The sequence below is a fragment of the Oculina patagonica genome, chromosome 6 (assembly GCF_052425735.1).
Source record: "Oculina patagonica isolate OP01 chromosome 6, crgOcupat, whole genome shotgun sequence".
NCBI lineage: Eukaryota > Metazoa > Cnidaria > Anthozoa > Scleractinia > Oculinidae > Oculina > Oculina patagonica.
Window position 1 is genome coordinate 20,469,718 of NC_135763.1, and position 12,457 is coordinate 20,482,174.

Below are 12,457 nucleotides of genomic sequence, written 5' to 3' on the forward strand. Positions count from 1 at the left end.
TTTCACTAATTTAAAGAGTACAGTTATAAAATTCTTTCGAAATTAGTCATTTGAATGTAAATATAAATGGCAATAATGACAAAGCGCTCACGAAAGAGCCCAGCGATTGTTGCCTGAAACAGACATCACACATGCTTCCCAGCACGCGGCGCTTGTTTTCGATCAAAATTTCAGTCATCTTTGATCGCTGAAAAAGTCATTAAGATGCGGGTACTTCTCGGTACTTCTTTGCAAGTACAATAATACGGCCTTCATTATGCTAGCGTGAGACCCATATTTAGTAGAAACCTGCTTATTATCCGAAGAATCGTGAATATTTATGACCTCGTCGCGGGTCAGTGAACACTTTGTGAAGGAAATCTAATCAAAATACCTTATTGTTACTTATTTTCGCGGGACTAAATTTTCGCGATTTTCGCGATTTTCAAAAAATCGCGAAATTAAAGACCCGCGAAAATTTGTTTCAAACCTTTTCCATTGTATTTTTATGTTAATTTCGTATTTTTGGCCAAATCGCGAAAATTAAGTCCCGCGAAATATGCCCGTTCCATTTTCGCGAAATTAAGTTCCCGCGAAAATAAGTAACAATAAGGTAATCAAAATAAAGGACATTTTTTAACAAACCACGGTCATAGGACAATTGCAAATCAATGGAAGTATGACAAACAACAAAATAATACAATTTTCTTGCTTTTGACTGGAAGAAAAATACGCAATGTGCCGTAGAGAAAGCGGCGTTATTTTACGGTGGAATCCGCCATAACTTCGATATTGCGTGAAGTGCGCAGAGATTTGCACCATGGGATACTATTCGAACGTCGTCTGGCAATAAAGGATAATTTTCAAAAATCAGTGTAAAACCGCTTTTAAGTGTTAACGTTTTAAATCGCACTCTTAAGTGGCGATGTCCTTTAAAGCGGACCACCGCATTTCGGGTCGGAACAAAGTTTTCCCTCAAACTTTGCCCAGTGAACTATCTTGGTTCACAAGTAAATGCAACGGCTTTAGTTTTTTGAAATACGTTAAAATATATTTTTTTAGAGCCTATAACAGCCAAGGCGACTTAAAGGCTAATTTTGATGGTCACTACAACGAAAAATTACACAAGTTGACGAGCTCGGCACACAAAAACCGCCGACCGAGACAGAAAATTATTATAATTCCATGAAAGGTGGTCCTTGAAAGATTGTAAAAACATGTTTGTTTTAATATTTTTCTTATTTTCAGGTTCGGAAAAATTTATATCTCAACAACCGTCATATCGCTTTTTATAAACATGTCAATCTACCCTGACTTTGCTAGCCGTTATTTTCCAAGTCCAGACCAGACTATTCTAAATACCAGCTGAATTCTACTAAATAGATGCCAGAGAAGACAGAAATCTAAAAATACTTTGCACTTCTTACTTTCTTTTGCCACAGCGACTTCCAACTTTTCGTGTTTTAAGCGAATCTTTCACACGCATTATGCAAATGAGGTTGTAAACCGAACAACGGTTGTTTTCAACAAAAACGGTTAAATTGTAAAATTTTGGCATTGGAAGTAAAAAATACTGGGAGTATAATAGAAAGAAAACTTGCAAATGATATAAGTAGTTAAAATTTACGAATTATTCGGTCTCGAACTTTGCATGCTTTCAAGACAAATGTAACAATTAATTTGCAAAATGTGTTGTCTGCTGAACTTTGACCGATTTTTTCAAACAAACCGTTCTAGTTTTTTGAAACTCGCTGTGTTTTATCTATATTTAAATATGAAAGCATTCAAGGTGTAAAATTTAAATAATTCATTCAGTTTTAACTGGTCTAACAAGTTGGAGTAATGTACCTTTTGAAATCGACAATTTGTGACGTCTTAATTCAGTTGACTTGTTTTGTTGCCATTTTATAACTTTGCAATTTTATTTAGTTAACCTGCTGTTAAAAGACACATTCCTAAACGTGTTTTGCATACAGCAGCATTCATTATTCCCAGCCTGAATTCCCGCCGTATTTGTGGTCGCCTAAGCTACTTCCTATAAACCGCCTTACAATTAAACCGAATTTGCGTGACTTTTTTGTGTGTTATGCATAAACAGGATTTGCGTCGGGAAAACCGGACAGTTTGTACCGTCAAAATTCTATTGCTACAATTCACGTTACCTGTTTTAAGGATGCCCAAAGACATTTGGCATTGTTATTCTGTTACTTATTTTATTCATCGTTTAGTGTTATATAATGGCACGATTTTTAAAACAAATGTTCGAGACAGTTCTGGTAAGTATTGTTACAAAGTTTTGTAATTGGTTCGTCCTGGGTTCGGCAAATAAAATTTCAAAACAAGATGTCGTGCTTTTTGTCGCGAACGGAAAAGTGTGGCGATTCACGTTTCAGGTCTCTTCTGTTTGCTTCAGTGCGATAAATCGATAGACAGCCATCTCGCTTCTATACATTTATCACAAGAGGACACTACGGAATGGAAACTTATCCTGGCCAGAGCTGGCTTTTTCGATGTAGAGGGGTCGGTTGTCGCAAAAATTAACGTGTGCGCCAAGCACACGGGCACACATATGGAAATTTCTGGCGCACAAGAACAGTTTTCCTTTATCAAGCGCACCAAGGACGTCCACGAAGAAACAAGGGGGGTGAGGTGGTGGTGGGGGGGGGGGCAAAGAGCCGATATTCCGTAAATCTATTCCGTAAGGCTAATTAGCAGATTACGGTATTTTCGTTTAAGTCGGATCAGGTGCGCAGAGAATTACCATACACTTTCTCTCACATAAAACTAGTCCAGTCCCTGGACTCTCTCTTTCGCGCGCCCTTTATAGAGGTTGAAACCAGGCGTGCGAAGAGAGAGTCCAGGATAACTTGCATGTGCATGAGCCAATCCCCCCCTCCCTAAATTGGGGAAAAAACATATTTGGCAGCACTTTTGAAAACGCGCGCGCACAAATAACGAGCTCAACTACGCAACTGTGCACACTATACTAAAGCAGGATCACCGGAATAACTTTAAAAAAGCCTAGCTTGCCAGTCATTGTCTACTTAAAGCTAACGACCAAAACACAACAAATCGCTATCCGTCAATTATTCCTAGTATTTTTTAACTGTTTAATGATTTGGTTTTGTATGAAATTTAGCACAGTTTTTTCTCGCATTTATTCGCGCACTTGGTCGTGTAGTTTAATTCGTCATTTGAGCGAGCAATTCTTACCTTAGCGTAACCCTAGCGTGCATCTTAAGGCCGTTCGCGCTAATTGTTTATGCGCATCCTTAGTGCGCACGTGATTCATGTCGCAACGTCATGCCACGCCATATATTGAGCGCGCGCGCTGTGAAAGCTTGCTGAGCACATATAGGATGGGTAGCCGTTCCGCTCACTTCGCTTGGAGTTTGCTCTTTTAAATTGTCGGTGACCCCTACTTTTTCTTAACGGACTACTTTTGTTAATTAATATCTACGTTTTGCGAGAAAATGAAAAAAATCTATCGAGTGGAAGTTTGTTTTCATTGTCCGACTGACGTTTGAATTTGGCTTTTTGAGCTTCTCGTTTTGCCGTACGACAGTTTTTAATGCCTTTTTCAGGGTTAAGTCTTACAAAAAGGATATCAACACAGGAATTATTTACGTAACCAGTCCGGATTGTCCTAATATATTAGGACAACCGTGACGTCACGGGCTATTGTTATCGACCAAGATGGCGGCCATTTGTACAAATCGCCAAGAACAAAAGAAATCCTTTGTTTCCAGTCTCCAAAGAGTGTTAATCCGCGACTTGTTTGGCGTAACAGAGACAGGAAGCGTCGGCGGCCATTTTGAGTGGTTGTTCGTTTGCGTTCTTCAAGTATCTCGACAGAAAACCGCGATTTATGACGCCATTTTCCTGTTCGTTATTCAAGGTATGTAAAATCTAACCTTTATTTTTGGCATTTACCCATTTTTTACTCAGCTGGTAGTATTTTTTTTCGATTGAATTGTTGTTAATGTGTCTTCATGCAAAAGTCTGAGGTAGTAAACAACCCTGATTTTTAGTAAACTCTTTTTGAAAATGTGCCAGTCTAAACGTAAATATATCCAGGCGACTGTATTTGTATGAAACACCGGCCATTTACGCGTTAGCAGCTGTTGTTCAGCAACAATTACGGAAATTACAGGGAATTATTTTGAGTATTGATAAAGGATATAGAAAACTTTCATGTTGCACAAATTAACCGGGTTGTAAACCTCATCTGCAGGGCATGCAACTGTATGTAAGAATTTCATCAGACAATTTGGCACTGGAAGGACTTGAAACGACCATAGGAAAAAGGAGTAGGCTGTATTATTTAGCTCATTTGGTTCATTCTTAAAAACTTCCACTTGTGTAATTTATATGGGTCTTTATATACCATGTCAAGTTCAAATGTGAACCAAATTGAATTTTGAAGAATGCATAATACAAACGAGATCAAGCACTCTTAAATTCTCACTTGTAAAACACCAATTTTCTTGTTGAGATATTCTTACAATGTTTATCTTTGGCCACTTATGGAAAGACATCACTCTTGAAAGGTTCATAGAATAATTTATTCTAAAATCCCCTTAACCACCTCCAAAACAACCATTGTCAGTCACTAAGAGTATGGAAAGTGGGATAAGCAACAGTCTTATCTGTTTATGGACCACTAGGCTCGAACATGCATTATACAGACTTGACTATCAGCTGCGCTGCTCTATCATCCTCCATTGCCATATTTGTACAAAATTGTTAAATTCTAATGTAGATGTATTTTATTTTTTGCAGGTCTGGCAGTTGCTAAATGGCAAAAAATTGATGCACATGTTCACTTAATGTAACATGAGAATAAATTTGATTTTTTCCTCTCAATCTGACTGATAGTTTTATGTTTTGTACAAGTTTCTGGGTAATGATCATTCCAGCCCACACCTGTTTGCATTTGTGTACCTTAGAAGGTTGAGTGTATTGATTTGCAAAGTATTTTTGTTTTACTCGCATTTGTTTTGGTGGATCTGTAAATGGATTCAAAGTACTATATTGTACCTCGTCAAGATAACCTTAGTACAACACAGCCAGATACTGGACTCCGGATTGAATGTTCAGGTTCGAGCCCGGGCTAGTTTATTTACTGCTGGGGTAACCTTCGATGGACTAGCATCCCATTCTGGGGAGTAAAAACACTCCTAGTCGCTAAATGCTACAGATCAGAAACCGGGATAAGCTCCAGTAGTATGGGCCACCTTGGGTCACAACACACTTTACAGACTTCACCTTACCTTAGAACACAACAAGCCATCCAAGCAATTTGTCATCTATGGCACATTGACTGCATGCAGTTGGGGGTTGGGGTAATATAAGACATGCCAAAAAAAAAAACAATACTCACAATTTTTTAGTGCATAATTATTTCAATGTCCACCAAATAGCACTCAGTTGATGTTGTAAAAAAAGAAAGAAATCAGTGTATTGATACACTCATGATGAGCTATTGTATTGGATAAATATTTTCCCTTTATGCAAGACAATGTGTACAAAGAGAAAGTATTTTTTTGTGGAAAATGGAGTACATGCAAAACACTGCATTCACAAATGTATGGCCATATCTGTGCACCCTACTCTGCCTACTGAACATTTGCATTTTGAAAAAGCTACAAATAATCACTTTTAAAACAGATTCATTTATTTTATCATTTTATTTACCTATGTAATGAGCCACAAATGCCAGAGAAAGGTTCGATTTTAAGTTCAAAGATAAATGTACCCGGGAACTTCGTTAAGCTGACGTGAGTGGGAAAATAAATTAACACGAGTAGAGCAATTTCGAACGTGTAAGATGTTCGATCCAATGGCAAACCAATACAAATCTGTTATTGTTACGGAACTAAAATATTTCACCTTTTTCAGTAAAACAAATCCTGCAGCTGTAGTGGGAAATACGGGACAATATTACTTACCTGATTATTTGATTGCATTTCAATGATTGAAACAGTTTGATATCCGAAATGAGCTATCGATCGATCGGCGCGTGGTAGTTTTCTTGATGCTTACCTTTTACCTCGCCCTCACGGGCAATGCTTAGTGTGATAATGTAGACTCGAACATTGGCATTTTTGAAAGATTTCTTACAGAGAAAAAATGTATATTTGTATTCTGCAAATGTACGTCAAGAATGCGGCATTATAACTCGGGAAACCGGCTCTAAGTTCTGCGTTCGTCGCCATTTTGAAAATCGAGGCTTGTTTTGATACACGATCCGCGAATCAAAAGGCGGTTTCTGATTGGTCGAGAGACAAGTTGGCCGTGTCCTAATATATTAGGACAATCTGGACTCGTAACAGACGCCCTTCTACAAAATGTGACTAAGATTGTTTGCCTCTGCTCACTAATCTTCGATATTTTTAACTACAAGCCTTGTAAACAGTGCTGAATTTCGCGTGCTAATTTTGCAAATTCACACGCTTTATCTCGGAAACAAAGTCGGTGGCCGCAGTAAAAATTTTAAAAAAATCTATCGAGTAGAACATTTTGGCGCGAACGTCCTTAAGCAAGTGACGCCACACTCATCGCTTCTGATTGGTTCCTTCTGAGCATGCGCATGCAAGTTATCCTGGACCCTCTTTTCGCATGCCCGGGTTCAACCCCTATAAAGGGCGCGCGGAAGGGAGAGTTCAGGGACTCTGAAAAGAAATAAAAATAAATGTAAAAATAAAATGGGAATTACACGGCTAAAGGAAGGTCTTTTATAGCTGGTGAGTCATTAAGGCCCTTTCTTAGTTTTTTTTTTTGCCTTTGCCATTAGGGGTGGAACATTAGATTATGATGGGGGTGGGGTCCAATTCATTACCCTTTTATATACCATTTTGACAGGAAAGGCACCCCTTTCATATACCGAAAACACATGAAGTCTTGATGTCAGTTTTACGTAGCGTTTAATAAATTTACATAATACGGTCATAAGGTTTCTTCGAAATATTTTAATTGAAGACCCTTTTAAATACTTAAAACACTGATATCCCGACCTTTTCATAAATCTCAACTTGTAAAATTCCTGGCCTTTTATATACCTGAAGCATGAAAAAGGTACCCCGGACCCCTTTCGGGTTTTGGGCGTAGCCTCCCCGTATAGGCTATTAAAGACCCCCTCCCCTTGGTGGTGGTGGGCGGGGGGCGGGGGGGGGGTGGAGGGGCGTTGTTCAGAGACGTTTTTTGTTACAAGTTTAAAGGTAGTTGTGGAAACTGAAACTTCTATAAAGCGTCATCTAAACATGAAATCCAAATGGATAAGCAAAAACGTCGAAAGATGAAGAACCAAGTGATTAGTTCTGAACAGATTGGTTATAATGTTTTGGCCGTGTCACGTCAGTTTCCGTTTTGACCGAGTGATCTATATTTGAGTCAAGAAAACAGACAAGTACTTTTTTGAGAAAAGTATTTCTTTGAAAAGTATTTTATTTACAATGAGATAGTGCTTTCCTTTCCTTTTTTGGAGGAAAATGATATGATTTCATAGTGTAGTACACTTTTTTTGTAAGAAAATATTCTTATTTTTCTGCCGATTTTAGGCTGAAAATATTCTTATGAACATTATTAGAAAATACCGTTTGACATTTCCGTTTTAGCAAGTATTGGGTAATCAATTACAAGTGTTTGGTGTCCAGATCTGTATCGTGTTACATTGTGCACATGTACCATTGCTTTTCGTTGCAGCCTGGCCGTTTTAGCGTTAAAACAAAGCATTCCTCACAGAGATAAAGTGACGGAAATGAAAATACCTGATTTTGTTTCAACTAAAACTACCGGTATATTCTTTTTAAAATCTCAGCCTCGGATTTATTCCTAAAATAGTATTATTAAAAATTTGCAAATTTCAGCCTCGATATTCTTATAAACTACATTCTTATAAAATAAAAAGAGTGTAAGTTGTACCGTGTAGTGGCAACAGGGATCAGAGACGTTTCTAACCTGCGATCAGGCGTTATTTTTCTCGATCGCAGGTTAAGACGTTTCTTGTTGTAAGCTTAAACTGAAATTTGTGTAAGGTGTGATAGCACATCGTAACATGAAGACCAAATGGATAAGCAAAAAAGTCGAACGAACCGAGATAAAGAACCACGCTATTAGTTCTAAAAAGATTTAGTTATAAATTATTGGCCGTGTCACGTCAGTTTCCGTTTTGTCACGGAAAAACTCGCCCCAGGGATCTAAATTGGAGTCAAGGAAACAGACTTGTAAGTATTTTTTTGAGTAGCGTATTTCTATGAAAAGTATTTCATTTGCAATAAGGCAGTGCTTTTCTTTTCTTTGTTGGAGGAGAATATCTCCTATTGCACTCAGAGGGAAGATAATTGGACGTCGATACTCACAAATTTGTAAGTATAAGATGTGTGTAAATAAAATTCAGCTCGCACGAGCGAGCTTTTAAGTATTAAAATACCTAATACACAGAGGTAGACTAAAACTTAATGATGTCTGTGTATGTAACAAAGAAGTTAAAAACGAAATTCATCAGGAAGAAAGGCAATTAAGGTCACAAAGGACCGTCTTCAGCTACTTTTTGCAAAATGGAAGGTAACAGGAGAAATTATTATCTTTAACTTCGTACAGGTATGTGATAATTTAATTAAAATGTCACGAATTCTTTATTTCAATGTGTGGTGTTAAAATTGAACTTATTTACTGAGAAAGCGTTTAGGTTCCAAAAATAACAAAACTGTTAACTCAGCAATAGAAAGCAGCAAAACCTAAGAGTACACAATCCAATAAGTTTACCTGACCAAGTTTAGCAGTCAACGCAACTGCATTATTAATTCGCATCAGTACGAATTCAAAGTTCCAGGACGAATAATACTCCGTTTTTAACCGCTTAAATCGTTTGCAAGTGATCATTCTGTGAAATCACCCGTATTTTTGACTTGCAATGCCAAAAGTCAACAAATAAACCGTTTTTGTTGAAAACAACCGTTGTTCGGTTTACAACCTCATTTGCATAATGCGTGTGAAAGATTCGCTTAAAACACGAAAAGTTGGAAGTCGCTGTGGCAAAAGAAAGTAAGAAGTGCAAGGTATTTTTAGAATTCAGCTGGTATTTAGAATAGTCTGGTCTGGACTTGGAAAATAACGGCTAGCAAAGTCAGGGTAGATTGACATGTTTATAAAAAGCGATATGACGGTTGTTGAGATATAAATTTTTCAGAAACCTGAAAATAAGAAAAATATTAAAACAAACATGTTTTTACAATCTTTCAAGGACCACCTTTCATGGAATTATAATAATTTTCTGTCTCGGTCGGCGGTTTTTGTGTTCCGAGCTCGTCAACTTGTGTAATTTTTCGTTGTAGTGACCATCAAAATTAGCCTTTAAGTCGCCTTGGCTGTTATAGGCTCTAAAAAATATATTTTAACGTATTTCAAAAAACTAAAGCCGTTGCATTTACTTGTGAACCAAGATAGTTCACTGGGCAAAGTTTGAAGGAAAACTTTGTTCCGACCCGAAATGCGGTGGTCCGCTTTAAAGGACATCGCCACTTAATTGTTTCTAATGACATCGTTTTTCACATTTTTGTTGTCGATTTTACCAGGAAGTGCAATATGGACCAAACATGTTCGTGATGGAGTTGAACTACCAGAAATTGCACGGGATGACAATTATGATTTCAACTTTCAGGTATTTTTACCAATTGCACTTAATATTTTTAAATATACTAATAACTAAAATAATTAGCCGAATTCTGATTTCATGCGAAGGCGCTTACTTAGAACTTCCACCAACGACTCTTCTAGCACTAGGGAAATAGTGACTGTTCATTATCGTTATTGTCAATGCGATGTTAAATGTAAAATGTAAAACTAGTTACTCCACTTACTTGTTTTGGTAAAACACAAATAAAATTTAAGACAAAAGAATGCGAGGAAACTATTTTGGATCATTAACTTCGTGAATAACGCTGACCGGGTCATGACCAAAAGAGAAATAACATCGGTTTGATAAAGCTAAATTTTACAAACGAAATGATTCCTCGCAATTACAGTAAGTAGTAAGTAAGTAAACTCGTTTATTAAAAACATCTTAATTTACAGTCGTAGGACTGAATTACGTACAATATAAAAATTACAATAAAAATGGTTTAAAATTTTAATAATTAATTACTATTGTGTTAAAAAATCATCAACATCGCGTGGCTAATAATAAAACAGTTCATGAAACGAACGGTGCGACAAACTAGAGTATCAAAACGTCTGTTATTTCTCAAATGCTGAGCGTAAGAACTGGCCATAGGTGGTAGCAGATTAGCCAGCTTGTGATCTTCCATGCTTACAATATCGTTAAATAGTGGAAGAGATAATGATTTACGTCTGTATAAAAGTGTTGGAATACCAGCCTTTTCCATCGCCTCACAATACGATAAACTAGTTAACAAATGGTGAACGCCATAACGTACACTATTGAGTTATGGATGTACGCGGGAGGTTGCTAAGCACGAAAGAAGCGTAAGAGTCGCACGAGGCGATAGCCGAGTGCGAATTGTAGCTTCTTGAGTGCTTAGCAAGCCTCCCAAGTACATCCATAACTCAATAGTGTACGCTATGGCGTTTACCATTTGTTTTATAGCACAACTTTCGGCGATTTATTGCCGTTTTTTAAGGTAAAAGTGAGCGCGCTTATTTAAATAATTGCGTGTACTCTCGCGTAAACGCTGACGAAAACCTTAAAGAAAAAACACAAAAAACCAAACTTTTGGATTATTTCAGACGTGCCTTATGCCTAAAAGACTTTCACCATTATGGAGAGATGGATTTTCTTATGTTTAGCTTTTCAAATTCACAGGAAAATCGAGAAAATACACTTTTTTGTGGCGTGTCGCACGAGATCAACGCGCGCGCTCAGTTTGAAGGCATACGTCAGCGTACACCCATGGGCAAATAGTAGACGCTAAATTAACCAATCAGAGCGCGCGCTTTACTTTAGTTGTGCTATATAAGAAAGGTTATTCACATAGCGCGCCTCTGAATACGTTCCATGTCGTCAGACAAATTTTTCAGGAGATTGAGATGGAATAGCGGACATAAAAAATCCTAGCACTAATCTAATGGCACTACAATAAAAAGCTAGCAGGTCATCGGGACTTATACCGGCTCTCTTAAACTGACTCAAAAGATACAGTCGACGTGCGGCTTTGGAGGTGATAGTATCCACGAGATACTCCTAGGACTGTAGCAGAGGATACCCTCTCAAACTGCACGCCGTCTATCTTAACCGGACTATGAGAAACAACTAACTCTTTGCACTTGGTCGGGTTTAATTGGAAGCAATTTTTCTGAGACCAGCTGGAAATATGATTGGCAGCTTTCTGTAATTAGCTTTACCCAGAGATTGGCACCACTGCACCTCCAAAACAGTTGTGACATATGCAAACTTCCACATGGAGAACGAATCCCCAGGGTTGAAGGTAGTTGGCTTAACGCCTGGGTTGAACAGTTTGGCTGTTCCTATAGTCAAGGAGAGCAGCTTTAACAGTTGAGCCATTACCGTCCGTAGTGCGCAGCCAGTGGAGGAGCATCGATACGAGAGGAAAGGTAGTTGAAAATCCTGAAATAAAAAAAAATTGACCAGGGTCATCTTGGAGCATCAATTAGTATTCGTTCATTTCTATATGCGGCCATAACAAGTGTTTGCGGCTTCTATGATCGGCGCCTCTTTCAACAAAAATCAATGACATTGCATATTGAAAAAGAAAAAAACAATAAAAATCAAAAATGTTATTTCTCATAGTGATCGTCACACCAAGATAAGTTATTATTATTATTATTATTATTATTATTATTATTATTATTATTATTATTATTATTATTATTATTATTATTATTAAATACCTAAGCTACAAGCCTCACTCTGTGTCTTTCTTTGCAGGATATCCAAGTTTTAAGCAAGGAAGTTCACGTTAAGCCGGTTAGTATACTTGTACCGTATATAACATGTGAGGAGTACATGTACTTATAAATCTGGGGTAGGGGCGTGCACTCGAACAGTTTCCATCTAAACATACATTGACTGCTTGGGAATGACGTTTGGAGTGTGGCCACTTTTCTCGTACTGTGTATGGACATTAAAAAAATATTATTGGGTTTTCTCAGCACCAATGCACTTGCATGCCAATGCACTTGCATGCCAATGCACTAGCAAAAAACGTGAAGCTTGGCCAGTTGCCTTGGACAAGCTAGGTCTTTTTGAAATGTTATTTTTGCCAGCTGCTAGCCTTGTCAATCTTGTAGTGTTTTCCTGGCTTAATGTTTCCATTTCGATATCTAGGGAGACGACTTGATTAACTACTGCAAATACCAAACAATGGATAAGAATAAAATTGTCGTGGTGAGTGTAAAACTTATAATGTATTGCCTTTAGAATATCAATAACTGTATTTGTTTACGTAATTACAGTTAGTTTAGGTAGAAATTTACGTAAAGTAATAAAAGTGCCGACTCC

The 12,457-nt window shown here is 37.6% G+C and overlaps 1 protein-coding gene and 1 long non-coding RNA gene across 3 annotated transcripts in view; both read left to right on the forward strand.

Moving 5' to 3' along the window:
• Positions 1–12,457, forward strand: part of LOC144655989 (DBH-like monooxygenase protein 1 homolog) — a 48,047-nt gene that overhangs the window by 8,491 nt on the left and 27,099 nt on the right. For both annotated transcript variants that reach the window (XM_078516192.1, XM_078516193.1), the window contains exons 10-12: positions 9,555–9,640; positions 11,885–11,923; positions 12,284–12,343. In XM_078516192.1, the coding sequence (XP_078372318.1) occupies positions 9,555–9,640; positions 11,885–11,923; positions 12,284–12,343 (185 nt within the window). The remainder of the gene's footprint in view (positions 1–9,554; positions 9,641–11,884; positions 11,924–12,283; positions 12,344–12,457) is intronic.
• Positions 3,555–4,845, forward strand: LOC144656001 (uncharacterized). The gene is made up of 2 exons (XR_013571232.1): positions 3,555–3,877; positions 4,762–4,845. It is a non-coding gene; the product is annotated as an uncharacterized LOC144656001 (long non-coding RNA).